Source organism: Kogia breviceps, chromosome X (genome assembly GCF_026419965.1).
Source record: "Kogia breviceps isolate mKogBre1 chromosome X, mKogBre1 haplotype 1, whole genome shotgun sequence".
NCBI classification, from domain to species: domain Eukaryota; kingdom Metazoa; phylum Chordata; class Mammalia; order Artiodactyla; family Physeteridae; genus Kogia; species Kogia breviceps.
The window spans coordinates 72,224,792-72,249,578 of record NC_081330.1 but is presented as its reverse complement, the minus strand read 5'-3'; the positions used below and the strand labels follow the sequence as shown (position 1 = coordinate 72,249,578).

The window sequence follows — 24,787 nt, the reverse complement described above, 5'->3', positions numbered from 1 at the left end:
ACTGAAATGGTCCAACAACTGGCATGCTGACAGCCGGAGTCTGACATGCCCCAGCAGAAAGGAACAGCATTGACCTTTGGGAAAGTGACAGGATGAGGGCAAAGTGCCCCCCCCCACACACCTCCTGGTTGCTGCTTGGGTGGTGCTGGTGCTGAGGAGAGGTGAGGGATGCCAAGTGAGGTGGAGGTGGGTCTTCGTGGAGTGCGACTGGGGACTCCTGCATGCAGTGCCTCAGTTTCTCCCTTTGTTTCAAGGTCTCAAGCTTTGCAGGTAAAGTTTGGACTAGCTGTCCCGGAAGATCACCTGACTGTGACTTGAGGGGTGTGAGAGAGAGAGGGTGGGGAGAGAGCTTGAGGAGAGCGTGCTTGAGCCTGGGAGGAATTGGGCCATGCCCCAGGACTTGAGCCATCTCTGGCACAAAAGGAGTTAATGGCAGGGACCGCGCCCCCCCGTGTCCGGGCACGCGCAGCGCGCCCCCTCGGTGCGCGGGCACAGCAGCCAGGCTGCCGGAGAGCAGATCTCGGGGATTCGGGTGCGGAGCCCTTGGCCTGGAGGCGATATGGGTGGTCCGTGGCCCGGTTCAGTCGCTCGCAACAGCCCGGGGAACAGGTGAGGCCGCCTGCCCCGGTCTCTCATCCTCTAGCTGCCCATACCTTGCCCCGATCCCATCCCCCCCAATCCTGGGGTGCTCCACTTCCCAGCCACTGCTCCCCATCCATCTCAACCCCACGTTCTCCATCAGCACCCCTGACCCCCTAATCCTCCCCCGCTTTTCTCCTCCACCTCCTCCCTGAACCCCACACCCTTATCATCCTCCCATCCATGGTCCCTCTATTTCCACAGCCCGCCCGCATGCTCATCAAAATACCCCTCCCGAAGGCCCCCAGCCCCATTCCTGTATAGTACATTGCCAGTCCCCCCTCCCCCGCAGTGCAGCCCCATCTCTCTTCCATCATAGCATCTCACAGCCAGGCTCCCTCCCCCACTCTCTGCAGCCCCCCCCATGGAGGCCTTTATCCTATCCTCCCCCATTCCAATGCAGCTCCGTCCCCCAATACCATTCGGAACCCGCATAGCCCCCAATACTGCAGTTCTTGACACCAGTCCATTCCTGCACAATGCCCCTAGCCCAATACTGCTCCAGCCCAGAAAGTACCCCCAGATGCCATTCTAATCCCCGGCATTGCCGCCTCCCCTTGTCTTCTCCCAAATTGCAAGTTGGACCAGGATGGAGATCTTGGCCTTGAAGACTCACAGTGGGTCCTAGGGTACAGAGGGCGTTTGGGGGTCGGTCGATTTGTCTAGGTGTTCACGGGGGGAGGGGCTGCAGGAAATTGACTCAAAGGAGAATGGCATTTGGTGCTGAAGGGTTACTGGAGAGGGAGGCATCCCGAAAGGGTTAATGGAATTTGCGGGGAGGGGCGGCACCGAGGGGGTTAATGGTGTGTGTGTGGGGGGGGTTGCTGGCGGGGAAGCCGTGTGAATGAGCGGTCTGTGCCCCGGAGTTGCCATGGAGACGGTGAATGGGGGGATTGTGTGAACTCAGCTGCGGACTATCCCCCCCAATACACACACACACACACACACACACACACACACACACACACACCACACACACACACACACACACACACACACACACACACACACACACTCCCTCCTGCCCCACCTCCCTACTCCTACCCCTTCCTTCCCGTCCCCTCCTCCCCTCCACCCGGGTGCATTCTGGGCAGCGTCTGGGATCTAACCACCCATACTTTGCTCCCCTTTTCCTCTGAGCCCCCACCCCTTTAGTCGCTTTGCCCGCCCTCCCTCCTCCTCCTCCTTCTTTTCCTCTTTCCCTCCCTCTCCCTCTCTCTCTCTCTCTCTCTCTCTCTCTCTCTCTCTCTCTCTCTCTCTCTCTCTCTCTCTCTCTCACTCACACACACACGCACACATACACACACGACACACACACATTCTCATTCCCCTCTCTCGGTGGCCCATTGCCGGGCGTTCCCAATCTCCCTCCCCCCACCCCTTCAGCCAGTTCTTAAAGGAGCAGGCCCACAATCTTGGAAGGCGGGAGAAATAGGGGGAAACTAAATTGTGTGTGTGTGTGTGTGTCCATGCGGAAGTGTCTGTGTGTGCCTGTGTATATGTGTTGAGTGTACAACTGTTTTGTCAGAAGGCCTGTGTGCCTCGAGTGTGTTGCTGTTTCTGTTTCTGTCTCCACCTATGTGTCACCATTATGCTGCATGTGTCTCTGGATATTTACCTATGCGATGTGTGTGTGATTATGTTTCAGTAAGTCTCTGCATGTGTCTCTGAATGTATCTCTCTGTGAGTCTCTGGCTCTGTGAAGCTCTCTGTCTCAGAATGTGAGACTATATGAGGCGATCTCTGTGAGTTTGGAATGTATGTCTCTGTGAGTGAACATCATGGTGTCTGTGGTCCTGGCTTGCTCTCTCACTCCCTCTTTGAGTGTTTGTGAGTTTATTTCTATGAGTGTCTGACTGTGTGTCCCCCGCACTCTGCTGTTTATTTTACACTGGCTGAGCATCAACAATGCCTAGGGTGCTAGGCAGAATGCTTTCTGTCTCAGTCTCTGGCACCCCATGTGAATTAGAGATAGCTGACAGAAAGGACCAAGGCTTAAGGATGTGGGAGCAGTGAGAGCTTTGAGAAATGTACAGGAGGGTCTGGAGACTCTGGTGAATGGCTGTCCTGCCCCCTTCCCTGCCAGAGGGAGACGGGGTCTCTCTGGGGGCCCCTTTGCCTATCTGCTGTGTTCCCCTTCTTCTGCCTTAGTCCCAGAGTGAGGTTCACAATTCTACCGTCTCCTGACGTTGAGGTCCCTGTGTGGGGTCATAGGTCTTGGGGGCCTAGGAGCTCAGTGTCCACGCAGTGTGCCCAGGAGCCTGAGCTCCATTTCCTGTTCTCCCATCGCCTGCTACCACATGCTACTGTGGCCCCAGCTGACCTCGATGAGCTCCATTGGCTGAGGAGTTGAAGTCGGGGACTGGCAACTTGCAGTGGCAACAACTGTCAATCTGTCGACCCCCTTGGCTTTTCCAACCATGGCCCAGACACGGTGAATGGCTCTGACTGGCAGTGGAGATCATCTGAGGGTCTCTGGAACCCCAAGCATGGGAAACCTCTCCTAACTGTAGGAGAGTAGCCCAAGCGCAGCAGGGCCCCAAAGACCCACTCCATAGCCCTCCGTGACCATCTTGGATGACGCATACTTCCCTCTTTCCACAGGCCTGTCTGGCCCTGAGGGAGTCCCCTTTCTGAAGCTGTGGTGCTCAGAAGACCTGCTCTCTACAGTGCCGGGCACCTGTAGGTGTCCCTCGAGAGCTCAGTTTTGAGGTTCAAGTCAGTGTGGCCATGAAGGGGCTGCCTATTGGGCTGATGCTGTGACCCCAGAGTCTGCCTTTCCTGCCAGCCCCCCGGCCCGGAACATGTGGCTGCGGCTTGGCCTGCCCTCGCTGTCCCTGTGCCCCAAGCCCATAGTTGGCCGGAGCCTGTGTCTCACCCTGTGGTTCCTGAGCTTGGTGCTGAGGGCCAGTACTCAGGCCCCAGCACCCACAGTCAATACTCACTTTGGGAAGCTAAGGGGTGCCCGGGTACCATTGCCCAGTGAGATCCTGGGGCCTGTGGACCAATACCTTGGGGTGCCCTACGCAGCCCCCCCGATCGGCGAGAAACGTTTCCTGCCCCCTGAACCACCCCCATCCTGGTCGGGCATCCGGAACGCCACACACTTTCCCCCAGTGTGCCCCCAGAACATCCACACAGCTGTGCCCGAAGTCATGCTTCCTGTCTGGTTCACGGCCAACTTGGATATCGTCGCTACTTACATTCAGGAGCCCAACGAAGACTGCCTCTACCTGAACGTCTATGTGCCCACGGAGGATGGTGAGTGCGGCCAGGCACTGTGCCCTCCTTGCCTCCCACCCGCCCCGCTGTGTTTGTGGCTGGCATGTGGTGGTGTGCCCTGCTGCATGCATCTGTCTGTCTGTGAAAATGCTTCTAACCATCACTCTGCTTGGCCTCCCCCTTCCTCCTCCCTGTTCTTTCCTCTCCCAGCATTGTCTGAGCTCCCATGTGTGAGTGACACTGTTACCAGGAGGGGCCTGGCCAGGCCTGAGAGCTTTGACAGGTCTAGGGCCAGGTGCTGGATGGGGGTTCCCTGTGGGAGTATGGGTCACTGCTGGCAGCTGCCCGCGGGAGGATGCTGGCGCCACCAGGCCCCCCTGTTGCCATTCCACCTGCTCGGAGAGGTGGTAGGTGTGTGTGGCCAAGGGAGCTGGGTGTGGGGGGGGCAGGGGGCAAGGCTGGTGGGCAGTGCTTAGGTGCCTCCTCTTTCACTAGCTGATGCCTCCTCCCACGGGGGTCACACTAAGGTAAGTGACAGAAGCAAGGAGATGGTGGGACAGGCTCTCTGCCACGTGCCGCCTGCAGAGCAGCTCTTGGGGCCTGGGGGGTGCGGGTGCATGCCCCTGGGCAGAGGCCTCCTGTTATTTTTTAGTTTTTTATTCATTTTACAGTAAAGCGGATTTCCAAGGAATGCGCCCGAAAGCCCAACAAGAAAATTTGTAGGAAAGGAGGTAGGTAGCGAGCCGGCGGGGAGGGAGAGAGAGAGAGAGGGAGGGCTGCCTGCCCACCTGCCCTTGCCCCCAAGGACCCAGCCTTCCTTCGAGTAGCCCAGGCTCAGGGGGCGGTCGGTGAGCAAGCATAAGCTCCATCTTGTCCAAGGGCCCCGGCTGCTCTTCAGGGAGGCTCTGGTGGCCTAAGGCAGGTTCAGAGGAGAAACAGCAACCCCATTTCTTCCAACCTTCCCAGCCCCAAAGTCCACCCTAAAGTGTGTGCCAAAGACAGAGCCAGTGGTTCCCTCTGGGACACCTCAGGAGAAACTCTAAGCCGCCAAGATGGAGCCAGAGGCTCTGACCTTTGCCTGGTGAGGGAGCCACCAGCTCATCCTTCCGTGCTCTTTCCCGGGTTGAAAGTTGAGAGTCAACTCTCCAGCGGTGGAGCTTAGACCAAACTGTAGCCAGGTGTAGCAACCCTGCGCACCCCCTCCCGCCCAAGACCTCTGGCCAGGGCCTAGGTGAGTGACCTGGGCTAGCCTGGTGGCAGACCTTGGGGGTCTCCAGGAACTGTGCACTCTGAAGGAGGCACGAGATCCCAAATTGCAAATTGACCCTCTTTCCGGGAGGAATTTGTCGCCCTCTACCCATGTAATAATTCTTCCTGTTCAAATACCACTTTATGTTTTCTGCAAAGCGCTTGCGTACTTACATCAGAAAATCCCCCCCCCACTTCTGTGGGAGCTTATGAGGCAGGAATTGGTACCCCAATTTTACAGATGAGGAAACAGGCCCAGGGGAGTGACTTGCTGCTGCTCAAGGCCCCGTCGCTGGTCTGTGGCAGGGCCTGGACCAAAACCTGGGTCTCTGGACCCTCAGGGCCGTGTTCTTTCCACTGTAGCATGCGAGGCAACTCCCATCTGGTCATTCCCACCTCCCCTACTCTGGAACAAATGGTGAAATGTGGATGGGTTGAACCAAATTGGAAACAGTAAGACTAAGGAACAAGTGGAAAAGCACAGCCTGGTCCCTACAACCCTTTGACAAGCTTGGAGTTTGTTTTCCTTTGAAATCATAGGGCAGGGTTCCCCCAAGTGGGGTCGTCAGGATTCCTGGGGCTGAGTGGCCCCTACTAAGTAAGAATCTCTGAGGGCAGAGCCCGGCGATCTGCCTGTTGTGCTTTTTTTTTTTTTTTTTTTGGCGGTACGCGGGCCTCTCACTGTTGTGGCCTCTCCCGTTGCGGAGCACAGGCTCCGGACACGCAGGCTCAGCGGCCATGGCTCACGGGCCCAGCCGCTCCGCGGCATGTGGGATCCTCCCGGACCGGGGCATGAACCTGTGTCCCCTGCATCGGTAGGCGGACTCTCAACCACTGCGCCACCAGGGAGGCCCCTGCCTGTTGCGCTTTTGATGCTCACTGAAGCTTTGAGTGAGGTCTGCTGCCCTGGGGATAAGCGGTACACCACCTCCCCACATCCAGCCCAGGACCTCACACTCAGAAGGCAATCAGTAGACATGTTTTTGCACGAATGAAGACGCATTGCTGTGCCGCAGAAAGAGTATGGGTCTGGGAGCCACAAGCCCGACTGAGTCCCAGCTCTGCTGCTAAGTCACAGTGAAACCTTAGACAAGTCTTTTCCTTTGAGAACCTCTGTTTCTGCATCTGAAGGTGGTAGGGGACTATTCTGGTCCCATTAACGTATAAAAGATTTCAGGAAGAGGGTCTCTTAAACCTGCTCCTACTACTTACTTGCTTACTTGGGTGCAGGGTGGCAGAGGGGGAGGCGATGACATTAACCATTTCCTAGGAGCAATGATCCCCCAGGGCATCAGTAAGAGTCTAGGGCAGTCCAGTCCAGTCCAGTCCTAAGAGTTTGGCTAGAGAGCCAACTGGATGCTCCAGTCAAGTTCAAACACTTACCAATTGTGATTGTTGACTCTGGGCAAGGCCACATGCTAGGTGCTGTTGGGATGTGGAGGGATATGAGGTGGAGGAAAGATTTAGAAATAACTGAAGACCTGATCGCTACTCTGAGGAAACTCCTAGCCTAGCATTGAAACTCAGATGGTTTAGCTAAGCCCCACATGCCGAGCTGGGAAGTGGGTTCCAGACAGCGTGGGAGAGGGCATCTGGTCATTTAGCTGCTCAAATGAGTTCCCTGTCCAGGGCCTGTTGGCCATTTGGAACAGACTTAAAAAGTCTGCCTCTCGGGGGAGACCCGTCCCCAGAGGTGGTTAGGGTTGTGATGTGTGCAGGGCAGGCAGGGCTGCCCTGGTTGGGCTCCTGCAGCAGCAGTGTTGGGCTGGGGGACGGCGGTTGAGCTGGCCTGGGGGTGGGGGACAGGCGTGGCAGCAAGAAGTTGCTCAGCGAGTGCTAAGCTGAGGAAGCAAAGGCATCTGTACGGAGGAGGCTGGGACAAGGCAGCAACCCAGGGGCATTCCCAGAGGGGGGCAAATGGGACGCACCTTCTAAGTCAGGGTCCAGGGGAAGAGAAGGATTTCCTGGGGGAGATAGGCCCTGTCCCCTAATTTCCACCCCCATCAGGTTGGAGGGAATTCATGTTTAGGGATGGGTGATTCCTTGCCATTCGGGGGGCTGTCTGCTGTGTGGGTGATGACGCCCCAGGTCCCACAGGGTTTCTGAGGGCAGTACCGTCGTTGTCAGGTGTTAAGACAGTAGGCGCCACGGGAGGTTCGGGAAGCCAGAGGCAGTTTCTGCCCCTCAGGCTGGGCTCTTGCCCTGGCTGAAAAGCCATTTTGTAATTGGAGGGCGGCTCCTGTTTTGATTAATAGCTGTAAGGGAACCCAGACCAGCTGAGAAAGAGGGCTATTTGCTGCCTCCAGGCCGAGAGTATCTGACGTCTTAGACAAGAGGATAAGCCCTGGGGTGCCAGCAGAATGACCTCCGTTTCCACACACTGACTAGCACTCAGGCGGTGGGTCCTGTTTCTCAAAGCCATTCTCAAGATGAACTTCTCATCTCCTTAGAATGAGAAGGAGAATTGGGGCTAGCTCACCCAGGCCCAAACGCCTCTCTTCTCTCCTCGGGTCTCTTCTTTTCTCTCCTTCCCTCTCCTCCCCTCCACCTGCCCCCCATGCTCCACCTCTTTCCTGACTTATTTTTTCCCTTCCCTTTCCCCAGTCCCAGAAAGGTGGCATGGTGCAGTGGAAAGACCATGGGCTTTGGAATCAAGCAGACCTGGGTTTGGATCTCACCTCTAGCACTTCCTAGCTGTGCAATCTTAAGCAAGTCACTTTGCCTCTCTGAACCTCAGTTTCCCCATCAGTGAAACAGGAATAAAGATAGTCCCTCCTTCATTGGGGTGTAAGGATCAAACAGTATGGCAGAAGTAGAGTGTCTGGCACATGGTAACCATTCGGTACATGGTAGGAGCTGCTACCATTATTCCTATCTCTGTTTTTTTCTCTCTCTCTCCCCCTCTCTCTCTTTCTCTCTCTCTCATGTCCCTTTTCTCCTTTTCCCCTTCCTTCTCTCCCTCCCTCCCTCTCTGGCTCTCTTTCAATCTCGGAGCAATGCTTGCTGCTCTCAGGCCTGGTTCCTGTGGGCAGGAACCCCATTTGCCATCACCCAGAGCAGGCCCCAGTGAGGAAGACCGGAGGGAAAGCTTCATCTCCCATTTTCTCCTGTGGGAATCAGGGTCAGCTGAGGCCCAGCTTGAGCCTGCCCCTGGGCCCGAATAGCTCAGGGCTGGGGTCCCCGGCTCTTCCCTAACAGCTCATATCCGTATCTACACATGCTGGCGATGCCACCTCTCACCTTTGGTGCCTGCCCCTGCTCTCCAGCTCAGCCTGCCTGTGTACACACGTGCAGCCCCTTCCACCCGGGAGAAGTCCTGCCCCTGAGTGGGTCTCTGGCTCTGCGCCCTGGCCCACCTGCTGCTACCTCCTCCCTAGCTGGGAAGGTGGTTGGTTGAGACAGGCTGCTGGGGACAGGGAGGCACAGGGAGGCCAGCACAGCACTATCATCCTGATGAAGGTCTGGGCCTCAGCCCACCCATTCCCTCAGTTCTTGCCATCCCTCCTGCCTGTCCTGGGCCCAGGCCCAGAGCTGGCTTGCTGGGCCACACTGCAGTCATGCTGTTTTTGAATTCTCTCTCTGTTTTGTTCTCTGTTCTGTGCTGTTGTGTCTCCCCGTGTCTGGTCCCCAGGATCCGGCGCTAAGAAACAGGGCGAGGACTTAGCGGATAATGACGGGGATGAAGATGAAGGTATTTGGGGGCTGCAGGGCGCGGCGGCTGGTGCATGGCACAGAGCCCCTCCCCCTCTTGATGGGGAGAAGCCCCGTCTGTCTGTCTGTCCGTCCGTTGGTGTGTTTCTGTTCCTGTACAAGGCCGTTGGGCTGTTCATCCATCTTTGGCCTGGTCGGCCACTGGGAGTTCCAGGGTGATGGACTCAGCTGGCAGGAGCAGGGGACAATGAGCAGAGCCATGCGGAGGGCATCCTCCTCGCCCGGGTCCCCACTGCCCAGAGACAGCTTCCTCCCCCATCTTCTGTGGTTCACGGGCACCTGCCCCTCCTGAGCAGCAGTGAGAGTGGAGAGAAAGCAGGACTGAGGGGGGCGGGGGCGAGGAGAGGCACAGAGGAAACGGAATGGCTGGCGAGGAGCCCCTGTGTCTCTGCTGGGAGGCTGGCTCCTGGGAGAGGGGCCCAGCAGGATGCTGAACTGAGGAGTGAGGCAGTGACAACCACAGGGGCTGGGGAACAGCGCCACCTAGAACCTCCTTTGCCTTCGCCCAGAAGGAGAGAGATGGCCTCAGGGCCAGGGGCTGCATTAGGTTCAGAACAGGGCCACAGGGACTGGGCCAAAGCACTGGGCTGAGGCCAGGATGTCACAGCCCAGTCAGTGGATGGCATAAGATCCTTGGGTGATGGTTGAACCAGTCTTCCTTCCTCCTCAGGAAAACAGGTTGTGTTTGCTCAGCAGCAGAGAGCATTCCCTTCTACCTCCACGCCCCAGACCTGGCCTGGGGGCCACACAGCTCAGGGGGGCCCACTGATGGCTGGTAGGGCTGTGCCGATGCAGCAGAGTGTGGTCCAGCTCACAGGCCGAGAGGCTTCAGGTCGAGGTGATCAGGCTGGGAGCCTTCTCGTGGCCGCCCAGCCCTGTCGCCGCACTGCTCGGGGCTTGGGAGCAGCCGCTTAAAGGTCTCTCATTGAGTGGCCTCTGCAGAGGCTCCATCTTCATCTTAAAGCTGCCTGGGGGCAGGCTCTCTCATCTTTAGTTCTGCCCCCACCTCTTCCCCATCCCCAATGTTTCCAGTTAAGTCTGCCTGATGCCCGGGGAGAATGGGGTAAACGAGCACATGGCTGAGAAACCATGTCAGTAAGGTTCTCCCCCACCCCGACACACACACCCCATCTCTGCCATTCACTCCCCTGTCCCCACATTCTCCCTTGTTCTCTTCCTGTGCCACCCCCTATTCCCGCCCCTCTTGTCTCTGTCTGCACTGGGGGGCCAGCTGCTGCCAGTGGCCGTATTTCCATGTAACTGGTCTAGTCCTGGGGGTTTCAGGGCTCCCAAGCCCCTGCTCTCTAAAGCCATGTCAGGTCCCAGGACTCCTGGGTGCCCAGGGCAGGGACTCACAGATCCAGCTAAGGGACCTGCCCTTTCTCTTCCTCCTTCCCCCTGTCCCCCAGGGCCCAGCCACGGCCTCTGTAGACCTAGCTGTATCAGGAACGCCTGGCTGCCTTCTACTGGGAGGCACTTGAAACCAGAGTCTTTAAAAACATCACCGACGTCCAACTTTCTCTGGCTGATGCTCAAGCTCCGGGCTGAACAGCCCCATGAGTCCTGCCCTCAGAGATGGCGGTGGTGTCCTGGCACCTGGGATAGCTTTGCTGCCCACACCCCCCCCACCCAGGGCTGGCGGGGGTGGGGGAGGAAGGGCAGCCTACCCAGCCTGTGTCTCACCCCTTCTCCTTGCAGACATCCGGGACAGTGGCGCTAAGCCTGTCATGGTCTACATCCATGGAGGCTCTTACATGGAAGGGACAGGCAACATGATTGACGGCAGCGTCCTGGCCAGTTATGGCAACGTCATCGTCATCACCCTCAACTATCGGGTTGGAGTGCTAGGTATGGTTCCCTGCTGGGTGCCTAGAAGGAAGCCTGGGTTCTCAAGAAGGGAGGAAAGAAAGCTGAGGAGCTGAGAACAGGTCGCCTTGGTTCTCTAGCTGGTGCTAACAACCATAGCCCCTACCCAACTGCCCAGGGCTTCCCCACGGCGTCCCTACGCCTGCTCCTGGAATGTTGAGATGCCACTGGAAATTCAATTCAATCTTCACACCTTCTCTTAAGTCTCCAGCCAGGTCTCTGGTTCCAGACTTTTGCCTGGCTGAGTTTTGTAGAGTCGATTCACTTTCTGGTGTCCTATCCTCATCCCTACCCACCCACCCCACATCCCTAAACACCCCACACATGCACAGATACTGCTTCTAGCCAATCACATATCCACACACCCATGTACCCTCACATGTCCACCATCCATGCTGCCCACAACCACCTGCATGCGTCTATTTCTCGCTCACCCCCCGCAAGCACACATACACACCCATACACATACAGACCCCTACATCTACATCTACAGACCTCCTCACATATTATGCACATTCCCCCACCACTCCATACACACTGCACACGTATAGTCTCCCTGATGCACATATCCATATACCCAGATGCCTCTCTACACTCCACAACCATACCGCACATCTACACAGATTTCTCTCACCTTCCATGCACGTGTACACACACACACACACGTTCCCATGTATCTCTCCCTCTGCATCGCTGTATCCACATCTGTGCCCACATACACTACATGTGCGCCCACGCTCACACTTTCCTCTACCCCCATAATACACTCTACACAAAGACCCACACCCTGCACGTCCACATCTGCGCACAAACCCCACATATATATACCTTAAATGTACACAAATATTCCTTCCACACATACACGGACAGATCCACGTTCCCCTATACACTCCACTTCCACCTCTCCTGCAACAGCCACACACACACGTATGTCCCTCACCTTCCCTACACATACACGAACCAGCGTTCCCCTCCCTACACATGCGGGAGCCATACCTGCACGTCCACAGCCCATAGTACACAGATACTATGCATGTACCCCTCATATCCCTGCTTCCACATCTACATACACATCCCATGCACTACGCTTACACATCCCCCCTTATACACACACCCACAGGCCCCAATACACGTACCCATATTACATACACACACACACACACACACACACACACACACTCTTCCTATACACATCTGGCATATATATGTCCAATACATACATATTACATATTCCTACCCCACAAATATACACGCATCCATATCCCCACACCTGGTCATCCTTATCCATTCCCGCATACCCACTCATGCACACCCCACACTTACATATCCCACATACATACACTGCACATTTCTTCTACTCTCTCCACACATACATCCCCATACACTCCCACCCATTACACCATCTCCCTCCCACATACACGCACTTACTTCCCAAATACCTCCTGATACACACCCATATCCCCTTCCCCACACATACTCTGTCACCCACACGCTTATTTTGGTGATTTAGGTTGCCTCTCTACCCTGTGCCTTCCTTGGTAACTGTTAATGCCTAACTGTGGCCAAGGTCTTGAGGTAAGCAAGTGCCTCAGAGAGGGCGACCAAGCACACATGGCCTTGCTCCCTTTCGGATGCTCACCCAGGCCTCCGAGGGCACACGCGGCCCCATAGCCCTGGAGTGGCACAAAGAAGCCAACTTCCTGCCCGGAGGGCTGGTGTCCTGGGTCCCAGTGGGTGTCTGGGCTGTTTCTCAGGTCTGCAGGCCTGGGTGCTGAACGAGCAATTAGGCACGGCTTACTCAGGGCTTGTTGGCTGACAGGACCCTATTTTAATTTGCTTTTGAGTCTTTGGCTTTGCCAGTTGGCATCCCAGAGGCCCCAGAGCTGCGTTTCACTTCTGGGTGCATCTACATACACGGAAAGGCAATCTTCTCTTAACTTCCCCTTAATACTATGTGGGATAGCAAGACACCTTTTGGGGGTTCAGACGAGAGAAATGATATTCCCTGAAAAAAGTGGAGCCTGCGTTCCCTTCAGTGGCATCTGGATGCTGGGTGTGACGTATGCACTGCTCCTCTGTCTCTCTGACTTGCCACAGACATCATGGCAAGGCTCTGTTCTGTAAGCTGTTCTGTCCTGTTGAGAAAGGGGATCTGAGTCTCTGATAGTAAAAATGGTACCATGAAGGTGGCTGCAAACTCACATACCTGGGCTGCATAGTTCCTGAATAGTAATGCATATACAAACGTAATCACACACAGATACACAGGCACACGTGCATGGTAGTTGAAGGCCAGAAGTAACTGTGTTACTTTATTTTCTAAATGAGAGTGACAGGAAATATTCAACTCAGTTGCTTTTAAAAATTATCAACACAAAGCTCCAGTCTCTAAGGATCAATGGAAAGCACGGAGAATACTAAGAATATGATTCAGTTCCAAATGATCGGACCAGGTAGGGATGAAACAAAAGAGAGTGGAGCATCGGGGGAAAAGAGAGGAGAAAATAAGGAAGAGAAGGAAAGGGTGGGAAAGAGAAAAGAGGATAAGAGTGACACAGAAATGAGGCAGAAAGGAGACAGAGGAGAGACTCAGGATTTGAAGTGTCGGTTGGGAGCTGTGGGCTGCACAGAAGGCTATTATTGCTGGCGAGCGCTCCCTATGATATCCTGGTTTGCTGATTACTTCACAACCCTTCAATTGCTCTAATCCTTAAGCTCGTATATCAGAAGTTCTTAACCTTTTGGGGAGTCTTGGACCCCTTTGAAATTCTGATGAAAACTATGGACTCTTCCCCCCAAAAAATGCATGTGCATGCACATGCGCACGCGCGCGCACACACACACACTTACAGAAATTATTTCGTAGATCCCACTGAAACTAATCCACGAAATTCAGGTTAAAAGACCCCATCACCACCACCACCTTATATCCTCCTCTCCTTTGGATAACCAGAACAGCACATCTCGGGGTAGGATTTTTATTCTTTGGGCTTAAATAGTTAATGATCAAACTAATATTACCCAAACCTCAGAAGGAGCCATAAACTGAGATTTGGCCAGAAGTTCCCCACCACTTCCTGTGTACCCTTTGGTGCCTGCTCTGGAACACAAATGTAATCAATAAGCCGCTGATTGGATTCTGGGTACATTCAAGATGTTTTTGTCTCTTGGCGCCAGATTTAGAACACGGGTTTGTCCCTGAATCTTGGGGATTTTGCTGTAGAGCTGAGGCTTTGTTGTTTTTGTTTCCCAAAACATCCCAGAACAGGTGGCCCATTTTGGACCTCAATTATATGCATTCGTTCACCCTCCCTCCCATCAGCTTCTCTGAGCCCTGAGCCCAAACAGACGGTTTCCCTCAAGGTGCTTCTTTAGACATCTTGGTGATTCATGTATTTGGAGAATGTCACAGGCTATTCCATGGATCCCATCTGAGGCAGAGGGGTAGCTATAATTGGAGAAGCCCCCACTGGGCTTGAGACCAACAAAAGAAAGGGACCACATCAGGATACAGGATGTGGATATCCCTGGGGCTGAGGAAGTAGGGGCTTGCCGAGTTTTATTCTGGGTTTCAGAATTTAATCCTACATTCTTGCTCAGGTACCCTTCAGGCAAACTGAAAACCTGGTAAATGTCAAGCCTTGGGTGACACAGATACCTGGTTTTGATACAATATGCCAGATTCCCCCGTCTTCTGTTGTCAAGCAGCTTACCATGCACTGCAGTATAAACTTGGGCCCAGGGAGACTGGCTCAGATTTGCTGTAACAGTTTATGGAGTTTGGTGTTTCAGTCCTCATTCTCACATGGTTTCTGTGGGTGACTGAGTTACTGGGGAGCTAGTAGCGAGTGACCGCTCTCCCAGACTGACAGGTTTTTGTGTGCTTGAGGTTGGCGACGTTTGCTGTATCATCTGCCTGAGCCTGTTGGATAGAGCACTTCAAGCAGGATGCTTGTAGTAGGATGGTTGGCATGACGTCATCCACAGGCTTCAGTGCCTCTTATCCTGAGGTCCGTGGGATCTGAGGGAGCAGAGAGTGATGGTCAAATCCTCCACCCAGCCCTTTAAGACCTTTGTTTCTAACCCAGGAGATAGGTACATGTTGGAGAAATCTACTGCATCCAAATCTACTGCATCTACTGCTGGTTAGGACCGACGTATTTGACACATTTCACTGAACGATACCTTGGCAAAGACTGAAGCCAAGTCTGCTATTGCGAAAATAAGAGAAAAGGAAGAGAGAAAACGGGGGAAGGAGAGAGGAGGGAGAGAGGACAGGCAGGCTAAGAGAAACACATAGTGATTTTTGCTGGAGGGTCGCAAGGCTTGGACAGCCAGGATGGATCTTGGTCAGCATACTTTTTTAAGACTTGCAGGAGGAACTTCAGCTTGTGAATGAGCCAGGCAAAGGAGAAGCTGGTTCTCTTGTCTAGAGGAACAAGAGCTCCTCCGTTCATCCTCATTCAGGCTTTCTCTAATTCCTTCTCATTTCCTCATCGGGAACCTGGGGCTAAAGAGGGCTTGTGACTAGGTCCTGGGAGGAATAACTAAGTACTTCACATACTTAATTGCACCAAAGGTAAATTAATAACACGCTTGAAGAGGGTGAAATGAGCTCTTTTACAGAAACTAGAAACAACAGGACTCTAGAAAGGTAGTGATGGGGTCTTGTGCCTGCTTGAGTCTGTTTAAGGTCAGCTTCTGCCCGTGGACTACCAGGACCGTCAGAGAACTCTCTGTGAGCTGAGGGAGCCTCCTCAAACATGGCCTCCCACAAAGTTGATCCCAGGGGCTACGAATGAGCTTTTAACTGTGGGGTCAAAAAATACTCATCCAGGTATAGGTTTCCAATGTGTAGGAGCACCACAGCTACCCACTTGGAAAGAACCTTTCTAAAAGCCTAGGGCAGGAGAAGATAGAGCCTTCCAAGGAGCCTAAGGATCAGGGAAGACAGAAAAAATGAAGCAGCTAGATCAGACTAAAATGGAAGCAGGGTGGGGGGGAATATAGGACATCTCTGTGGGATAGCCAGCAGGTGGGCGGGAAGGTAGTTGCCATGGCAACAAGTCTCCACAGCAGCAAATCCCAGCAGGTGGGTGGGAAGGTAGTCTCCATGGTGACATGTCTCCTCAGCAGCAAATCCCAGTGGGTGGGCAGGAAGACCTGTTTCTGTGGTAACCGCACTGCACTGACTTCCCCATTTCTCCACTAGACGAAAAAGATGGTCTAACCTAGTGGTTTTCCAACTTTAGCAGGCATCAGAATTACCTGGAGAGCTTGTAAAACACACGGATTGCTGGGCCCCATCTCCAGAGTTTCCGATTCATTAGGTCTTGGAGGAGGGGGAAGTGAGGACCTGCCGTGAGAATGAAGAGAAGGGGGGCATCCGAGACCCTGGAAGGAAGTGGAAATGGATGAACTTGGACAGGGGGGGCAAGGAGGGCTTAGGAATTGTAGCCTCTTGGGATCTTCACTTCCTCCAGAGAGAGAAGGATGGGGAAAGAGAAGTAACTATAGATGTGTAATGTGCTGAGCATATTTGAGATGCTTATGTTCATTTTATCCTTGTTACAACCCTTTGAAGTATTTTATCCCCATTTTACAGAAGAGGAAACTAGAGCCCAGAGATTCTCAATAACTTGCCTAAAGCTACATGGCCAGTAAGTGGTAGAGCCAGGACTCAAACCAAACTGACTCCAGGGTCCCTGCTCTTTCCACTCTATCTTGCCAGGTGCTAGGGTAATGTCCCGGCTGGTACATCAGGGCAGAGGATGCTGGGTCCTGGTCATTTGCAGTTCCTGCAGTTTAAGTCTCCCAGCTGGAGGCATCCCTTTTGAACGGTTTGGAGACCTCGCCTTCCAAACTGGAGAATGGGTGGGAGGTAGGAAGCCGATCCTTCCTATAGTGATGGCGCTGGTCCTTGCAGAAAGGAGCAATGGTTAACACTAGCTGGGTGGAAAGAGCTGCGCTGCATGCCCATCCTCCGTCCTCATGCCTCCAACTGTCACCGTCATCCAAATCCTCCACCTTCACTGTCCTCGTGCCCTTTGTTGAATCCAGGTTTCCTGAGCACTGGCGATCAGGCTGCCAAGGGCAACTACGGGCTCCTTGACCAAATCCAGGCCCTCCGCTGGGTGAGCGAGAATATCGCCTTCTTCGGTGGCGATCCCCGCCGTATCACCGTCTTTGGCTCGGGCATTGGCGCGTCCTGTGTCAGCCTCCTCACGCTGTCGCATCACTCTGAGGGTGAGTAGCTCTTGGAACGAAACAGGAACTAAACAAGTGCTGGCCGCCGACCCTGAGCCCCAGTCCCTCCAGGCTCCAGGGTACCCAATTCCACGTCCCAGGAGCCTCCAGGGGAGTCAGCAGCCCTCACCTGCCAGCTCGGTGCCCCTTTGGGGAGAAGTGGAAGGGAAATGTTTCTTGAGGGGAAGATATAATTCTCCCACTGTGAGAGAGGGAAGGAGAGAATCCCATTTACATCTTGAGAAAGGAATGTTCTCCTGATGTGGGAGTCTTATTGAGGAGCGTGGGAGTAGAATGTCTCTCTCTGAAGGACAACGGCTCTTTTTGGGCGGGGGGAAATCTTTCTGTGTGGGAAGGACACATGACTTCGGGTAGAGCTCTAGAGTGGAAATTAGTTTTTAGGTGTAAGAAACATTCTCTGTCTTTCTCACTGAAGAACGAGTCTGTGCAAGATGGGAACTGCCCTTGACGGTGGGCCGGGGGGCGGGGTGGGCTTTGCCTGAAGGATGGAGAGCTCTTATCAGACTCCAGACCAGACCTCTCCCGCCCCCGGGCTGTACAACCCCCTCTAAGGGAGACTTTCATTTGTAGCCTGAAGGGAAACCTCTCTCCTTCCTGTGGGTCCCCCTGCCAGTGACCCTTCCAAGGGGGGCAAATAGGGCCTTTTTTTTGCTCAGCAGGAAGTGTTCTCTTCACCTCTGGACTATAAGAGCCTTTTCTACCTCTGTGAGGCAAAGATGAGCTTCTCACAAAGAAGAGATCTTCTCAAAATGTGTCCTTCTCCAAGATAAGGAAGGCCGTAAGAGAGGACACGGTTTTTTACTGAAATCAACCTTATGAGTTAGTGATATTCTAACAGGAAGACTTGCAGTCTCTCTCTGAAGAAGGCCTGTCTTTCTGAAGGAGAAAAATCACCTTCTCTGACCTAGAAATTCTGTCTCTATCACTCCAGGGACTCTGAGGGAAGTCTAAGGTGGGATGTAGGGAATGTCGGATGTACATCCCTCCTTTAGAATATGTTTCTAGGTGACAGTACGGGAACAGGAATTCCTTTTTTCCACCAAGGAGGGTGAAGTGACTAGTTGTGAGGGTGCCTCTGTTTGGAAAGAGGAACGGTGCCTCCTCTGATTAGGGACTATTTCCCTGGGAGGAGAAGGCCTTTCTTGGTGTGCTGCTATTCTCTGTCTCATAGGGGGCCTGTGTCCCTGGAGACCTGGCTGCTTTAAAGATTTATTCTCTTGGGACTTCCCTGATGATCCAGAGGTTAAGACTTTGCCTTCCAGTGTAGGGGGTGCGGGTTCGATCCCTGGTCCAGGAGCTAAGGTCCCACATGCCTCGTGGCCAAAAAACCAAAACAGAAAACAGAAGCAATATTGTAACAAATTCAATAAAGACATTTTAAAAATCTTTTTAAAAAGATTTATTCTCTCTGGTTTTTTGTAACTGATTAATGGAGAATAAGCTTTCAAAAAGTGAGGCTCACTTAAGTACTCATCTATATTTCTCTCCCTCTTTTTCACCCATGCAAACTTCCTTTCTCTCTCTCTCTCTCTCTCTCTCTCTCTCTCTCTCTCTCTCTCTCTCTTTGTTTTTTGTTTTTTTTTGTTTGTTTGTTTGTTTTGGCCGCACTATGCGGCATGCAGGATCTTAGTTCCCTAACCAGGGATCGAACCTGTGGCCCCTGCATTGGGAGCATGGAGTCTTAACCACTGGACCACCAGGGAAGTCCCGTAAACTCCCTTTCTCTTAGAGGAACAGAACTGTGCACCTGAGGGCCAGGTTCTCCTTTACTTGGGAATGTTGGGGCCAGAGAGAGAATGATGCCTTTTTTCCCTAGGGGGGAAGAATCATCTACTTTTTGAGTTTGCGGGACTGGTTCCCTCTCACCTAGGGGGAAATCTGGATCTGAGGCATCAGTAGCTTCAGGAAAAGGAAAGTGTCTGTGGAGGTTACAGCCTGGGAGGGCACGTTCCCTGGAGACTTTCAGACCATAGGGCCTTTGCCCTCGGGAATCTTTCCCTAAACTCCCAGAATGTGAGGCTCTCTCCTGCCTGCATTTCTCATCTCTCATGAAAAAGACCCCTTTGTGGTGGAAGCGCCAGCTCCCTGGTGGTGTGCTGGCACAGAGCTGGGCCCAGCTGGGCAGGAAGCAAGAGGGGAAGACAAGGAGAGATAAAGAGAGGGAGCATAAGGAAGCTGGTGTCTGGGACCCAAGGGGTTAATTCTTCCTGGATTTTCCTTAACCCCCAAGTTACCAACCATCACCCAGAACAAGGAAACAAGAAGCAGGCAGGGGACCAGTCAGGAAAGGAGCCCAACAACCCCTCCTCTGGTCCTAACCCATCATTCCAGCCAAAAGGGTTACTCATCCTTTGCAGTCCATTCAACCCAGAGGGCAGCCTCAGTAACAAAGGAATGAGGAGGTGTTCGATCTGTCCCTCAGGGACAAGCAGGGGAGGCTTAGGCTGTGAGAGACACGACAGATCTGACCTGGTGATGCTTATTTTCTATAGGGCTTTTCCAGAGGGCCATCATCCAAAGTGGTTCTGCTCTGTCCAGCTGGGCTGTGAACTACCAACCAGTGAAGTACACCAGCCTGCTGGCAGACAAGGTAGGCTGTAACGTGCTAGACACTGTCGACATGGTGGATTGTCTTCGGCAAAAGAGTGCCAAGGAGCTGGTAGAGCAGGACATCCAGCCTGCCCGCTACCATGTGGCCTTTGGCCCCGTGATTGACGGTGATGTCATCCCTGATGACCCGGAGATTCTCATGGAACAGGGCGAGTTCCTCAACTACGACATCATGCTAGGTGTCAACCAGGGTGAGGGACTCAAGTTTGTGGAAGGGGTGGTGGACCCTGAGGATGGTGTCTCTGGCACTGACTTTGACTACTCAGTATCCAACTTTGTGGACAATCTGTATGGCTATCCTGAGGGTAAGGACACCCTGCGGGAGACCATCAAGTTCATGTACACAGACTGGGCAGACCGTGACAATCCTGAGACCCGCCGTAAAACACTGGTGGCGCTCTTCACTGACCACCAGTGGGTGGAGCCCTCCGTGGTGACAGCTGATCTGCATGCCCGCTATGGCTCGCCTACCTACTTCTACGCCTTCTACCATCACTGCCAGAGCCTCATGAAGCCTGCTTGGTCAGACGCAGCTCATGGGGATGAAGTACCCTACGTTTTCGGTGTCCCTATGGTAGGCCCCACTGACCTTTTCCCCTGCAACTTCTCCAAGAATGACGTTATGCTCAGTGCTGTCGTCATGACCTACTGGACCAACTTTGCCAAGACCGGGTAAGGAGAAATTGGGGGTTCTTCTTTGGGACCACAGCATGCCCTCCCCTCTGCTGCTCTATCCAAACCTCACCCATCATCTCCCTTCCTAAGACAGTCCCCAAATCTTGATTGGTAACCCCTTCTTCCCTCTTCCTATGTCCCCCTTTCTAGTCTTTCATGCCATTTCCTTCTCTTAAAAATTTTGTTGAGGGGCTTCCCTGGTGGCGCAGTGGTTGAGAATCCGCCTGCCGATGCAGGGGACACGGGTTCGTGCCCCGGTCCGGGAAGATCCCACATGCCGCAGAGCGGCTGGGCCCGTGAGCCATGGCCACTGAGCCTGCGCGTCCGGAGCCTGCGCTCCGCAATGGGAGAGGCCACAACAGTGAGAGGCCCGCATACCACAAAAAAAAAAAAAAAAAAAAAAATTGTTGAGGCTCAGAACTCAGTTAGCATTAGGATTGAGCAGGAGTGAGAGTTACTGGCAGAACTATGGGATTCAAGGTTAGATGGTCGGAGGCCATGTGAAGTGGGAATAAAGTACATTCAGAAAGAGCTTTTAAAGGGCTCTCAGAAAAATTGGGCAGCTGAAAAGATTGATGGGTGTTCTGTAGCTTGTGAGAAGAAGAAGCGTCCTATAGGTTGATCTCACAGGATGGGCGCAGAGGATGAAATGGTCTCCATGATGCCACGGGCAATAGGAGTTAAAGGCCTGGGGACAAAGAGGGGTATGGACCCTGAAAAAGATGGAAATGGTGGGACATTTTGTACTGGGAAAGGGGTTTAGGGCTGGGTGTGAGAGGAAGAATCCTGGGCCCTTTCCTCATCTAGGTAGAGTGGTGACCCCAGATTTCCATGTGGTATTTCAGGGATCCCAACAAACCGGTCCCCCAGGACACCAAGTTCATTCATACCAAGGCCAACCGCTTTGAGGAAGTGGCCTGGTCCAAATACAATCCCCGAGACCAGCTCTACCTTCACATCGGCCTGAAGCCAAGGGTCCGCGATCATTACCGTGCCACTAAGGTGGCCTTTTGGAAACACCTGGTGCCCCATCTGTACAACCTGCATGACATGTTCCACTACACGTCCACAACCACCAAAGTGCCGCCCCCGGATACCACCCACAGCTCCCACATCACCCGCAGGCCCAATGGCAAGACCTGGAGCACCAAACGGCCAGCCATCTCCCCCGCCTACAGCAACGAGAACGCCCAAGGGTCCTGGAACGGGGACCAGGATGCAGGGCCGCTCCTGGTGGAGAACCCTCGTGACTACTCCACTGAATTAAGCGTCACCATTGCCGTGGGGGCCTCCCTCCTCTTCCTTAATGTCCTGGCCTTCGCCGCCCTCTACTATCGGAAGGACAAGAGGCGTCAGGAGCCCCTGAGGCAGCCCAGCCCTCAGAGGGGAGCCGGGGCTCCTGAATTGGGAGCTGCTCCCGAGGAGGAGCTGGCAGCACTGCAGCTGGGCCCCACCCACCACGAGTGTGAGGCGGGTCCCCCCCATGACACTCTGCGCCTCACTGCACTGCCCGACTACACGCTGACCCTGCGGCGCTCCCCTGATGACATCCCACTCATGACCCCCAACACTATCACTATGATCCCCAACTCCCTGGTGGGGCTGCAGACATTGCACCCCTATAACACCTTTGCCGCAGGGTTCAACAGTACCGGGCTGCCCCACTCACACTCCACCACCCGGGTATAGCTGCAGCCCAGAGCCCAGCATATATCCCGGCTCTGTCCCTCCCGGATCCATGAACACACACACACACACACACACACACACACACACACACACACACGCACGCACAGAGACATATATGTATACGCACGCACCCACACCCGACAGCAGACCCACCTGCACAAACATAGACAGATGTGGGCATGCACCCGCATGTGCAGCAACACAAATAAAGAAGTAAACCTGAACAAACCCTTCAAATGGGGACGTAAATGAGTCCTTGGGGAACTGAGGACCCGAGGAACAGCAGCTGAAGCCGGCTCCCCGAGCCTGACCACAGACACTACTGGGGAGCCTGAAGCGCCAGCTGGACACCCCCTTGGTGCTCGCCTTCCACCTCTCTTGGAACTGCACCACCGACCAACTCCAGACTTGGGAGCTTTAAAGAGCAGAGTAGCTCTTTCTCCCCCAGACTTGGTCTTTTTTCTGGGTCTTGTTTTTGTTGATTTTTTTAAAAAAAATTTGGAACAAATGCTTCTCCAACCGATGGGTGCAAAGAAGCTCCGGAAGGGAGGGCTCCAGGCCCAGGTCTCTCTGGCTCTGGAACTCCCAGCTTGTACAATCCGACCAAGGAACATGGCCCCCAAGAAAGAAACAGGTTCGAGCAAAACCATGGGGAGAAGGAGGAAGGGGATCTCACTGGATGGGGTTGGAGGGCCTTAAGGGGCAACTTGCCAGCCACCTCTGTATCTCTGCGGAGGGCTGCAGAGACCACAGGGTCACCTGCGTCCCCCAGAGGCCAGGAGCATCGGCCTAGCTAGACCAGGCAAGGGACTGCAGATTTGGTGAAGGAGGTTTTGTGGAGGCCATGTGATTATCGGTGCCCCGGGTACAATCTGGGTTCTGCCTCTGCTCTTGGGGTAATACTATCAGAAATTTGCCCCATTTTCTTTACAGAGTCTCTTTTGTGTCTGTCATTTCTCTTTCAAAAAGGTGGTGTTTTTTGTTGTTGTTGGCTTTTTTTTAAAAGAAAAGTTCTTAAAACACTAACGGAAACCCACGGAGTTTGTCCTTTGTAAAAATTTTAAACACAGTGTCTTGATATAAAAATAAAAAATCCAGTTAGCACTCCCAACCTGCCTCCCTTGCACAGGCCTTGCCCAACAGACCTCCCGGTAGGGCGCCTCCCTCTGCATCCTGTGCCTTTAAGCTGATACAAGTCTGGGTGGCACACTACCGGCCCCCTGTATGAAGGCCTCTCCAATCTTAATCAGGTTGCAGTCCCCACCCCACTACCCCTACCCCCAATGCTCTGGGTTCCTGCAGCTGAAGCCTCCTCTCAGCACCTCCGGCCTCCTAATGAAACGTCAAAAAACACACTTCCTTCTTCACCGCACCACTCTGCTGCCACCACCACCACTCGCCACTGCCTCTGCCACTGCCACCATTGCCACCGCCCTGCCCTCGTCCTTGACTGGGGGCTGGGAGGAGGTCTGCCCTCTAACATGCTGAAATTCTTTTTCGTGTCTGAATCCAGTGCAGCATCAGATATGTGGACTCCCTGGCCTTGGGTGACTGACAGAGCAGGGACCCTCTCCTCCCAAGAGATAATGGTTTCCTGGTCTATGCATTAGAATTGGAGAAGTCACTGGGGCTCTGGGAGCATTCCTCTCCAGGATCGTGATCAGTGGCTCCCTGTCAACCCTGGGGGACAGATTCAATGGGCTCCACAGAGTTAGCATTATGGTATCGTATTATTCTCAGTGACTTGAAGGACTGAACCAGGAGTCTGCTCATCAAGTGTGACAGTTGGGCGGGGTTGCTGACACCTCAGAAACCAGGAATAGAATTCTTCAAAGTGACCCTGACAAAATGAGGGAGATGAACCAACACAACAGGATGATGTTCAGAGGGGACAAACACAAGGTAGTACAAAGACCAAAATCGAGGACTAATATACTAATATGGTACGTGGGGACAAGAGAGATGGGCAATGATTTACTTGACCCAGGTTAGTTAAAAAAGAAAAAAAGAACTGGGGGGAGGCTGGAAGGGTGGGTCACGAGTTGAATGAGTCTGAGTCCATAGTGTAGAACTGGTTTTCTCTTCCCTCCCTGCTCCCTCTTCTTTCTCTTCCTCCCTCCCTCCCTTCCTTCTTTCCAAAACTAACTCAAATACTAGCATATAATAACAAAAATTTCGTATGGAGTCACTGGGAAGTAATCAGAGCCCAACTTTTTAGAATTAGAAATAACCTCAGAGTCATGGAGTCCAACACACTTATTTTATAATTGGGTAAATGGGCTCAGAAAAGCACAATGTCACAGTGTTAGAAATAGATCTAGAATGCAGTCCAGTAACATATGACCTTTCTCATGGTCTTCAACTTTCTCCACTCTACCTAGTATTGGTTAGGCCTTTGAAAACAGTCATGGGTCTGCCCTTGGTCAACACATTTTCAGCATATGTGGAAAAGCTGCAGAGGGTCTGGAGAAGAGCAAAAACAATGTGCCAAAGGACTAGGGTTTGTTTGTTTGTTTTAATTTAGAAAGGAAGAAGCTGATGAAGTAACATTCAATAATTGTAGAGCACCTCTATAGGACAAGTGTCTTCAAAAATGTAACTTCAAAAATGTAACTCCTAAATCAGGACAGAGCTGGTGATCTGTTCTCCATTTCTTCTGAGACAGATAGAGGGGAATAGGTTGTTAGACACAAGGCAAAGCTTTGCTGTAGATAGGAGCTGATCATGGCACGTAGTAAGTCCTCAATAACAGTTGCCAAATTGAGTGAATGACTAAGGGAAGCAATGCTGCTCACCTTCCTGAAGGCAGAGAGGGCTGGGTTACGTGACCATTTTAGATCAATTCAGAGTCTTTGTTGTC

General features: G+C 53.3%; 1 protein-coding gene across 5 annotated transcripts; it reads left to right on the top strand.

Moving 5' to 3' along the window:
* The first annotated feature begins 481 nt into the window (after nucleotides 1–481).
* NLGN3 (neuroligin 3) lies at nucleotides 482–23,038 on the top strand. Of its 5 annotated transcripts, XM_067023943.1 has the most exons (9): nucleotides 482–609; nucleotides 3,244–3,321; nucleotides 3,757–3,900; nucleotides 4,533–4,592; nucleotides 8,741–8,800; nucleotides 10,519–10,668; nucleotides 16,747–16,932; nucleotides 19,446–20,235; nucleotides 21,084–23,038. In XM_067023943.1, the coding sequence occupies exons 3-9, from the start codon at nucleotides 3,795–3,797 to the stop codon at nucleotides 21,925–21,927; spliced, it is 2,196 nt and encodes a 731-aa protein (XP_066880044.1). In that variant the 5' UTR covers nucleotides 482–609; nucleotides 3,244–3,321; nucleotides 3,757–3,794; the 3' UTR covers nucleotides 21,928–23,038. The 5 variants fall into 5 exon arrangements, with proteins under 5 accessions (XP_066880044.1, XP_058906369.1, XP_066880041.1 ...); XM_059050386.2 differs by lacking the exons at nucleotides 482–609; nucleotides 3,244–3,321 and having other exon boundaries at nucleotides 3,357–3,900; XM_067023940.1 differs by lacking the exons at nucleotides 482–609; nucleotides 3,244–3,321; nucleotides 4,533–4,592 and having other exon boundaries at nucleotides 3,357–3,900.
* The last annotated feature ends 1,749 nt before the right edge of the window (nucleotides 23,039–24,787 follow it).

Excerpts from the sequence above, each read along its gene's own strand:
- NLGN3 (XM_059050386.2), top strand. The coding sequence starts at position 3,444 with ATGTGGCTGCGGCTTGGCCTGCCCTCGCTGTCCCTGTGCCCCAAGCCC. Across the intron at positions 10,669-16,746 it reads CTATCGGGTTGGAGTGCTAG|GTTTCCTGAGCACTGGCGAT; the intron begins GTATGGTTCCCT and ends TGTTGAATCCAG. Across the intron at positions 16,933-19,445 it reads GCTGTCGCATCACTCTGAGG|GGCTTTTCCAGAGGGCCATC; the intron begins GTGAGTAGCTCT and ends TATTTTCTATAG.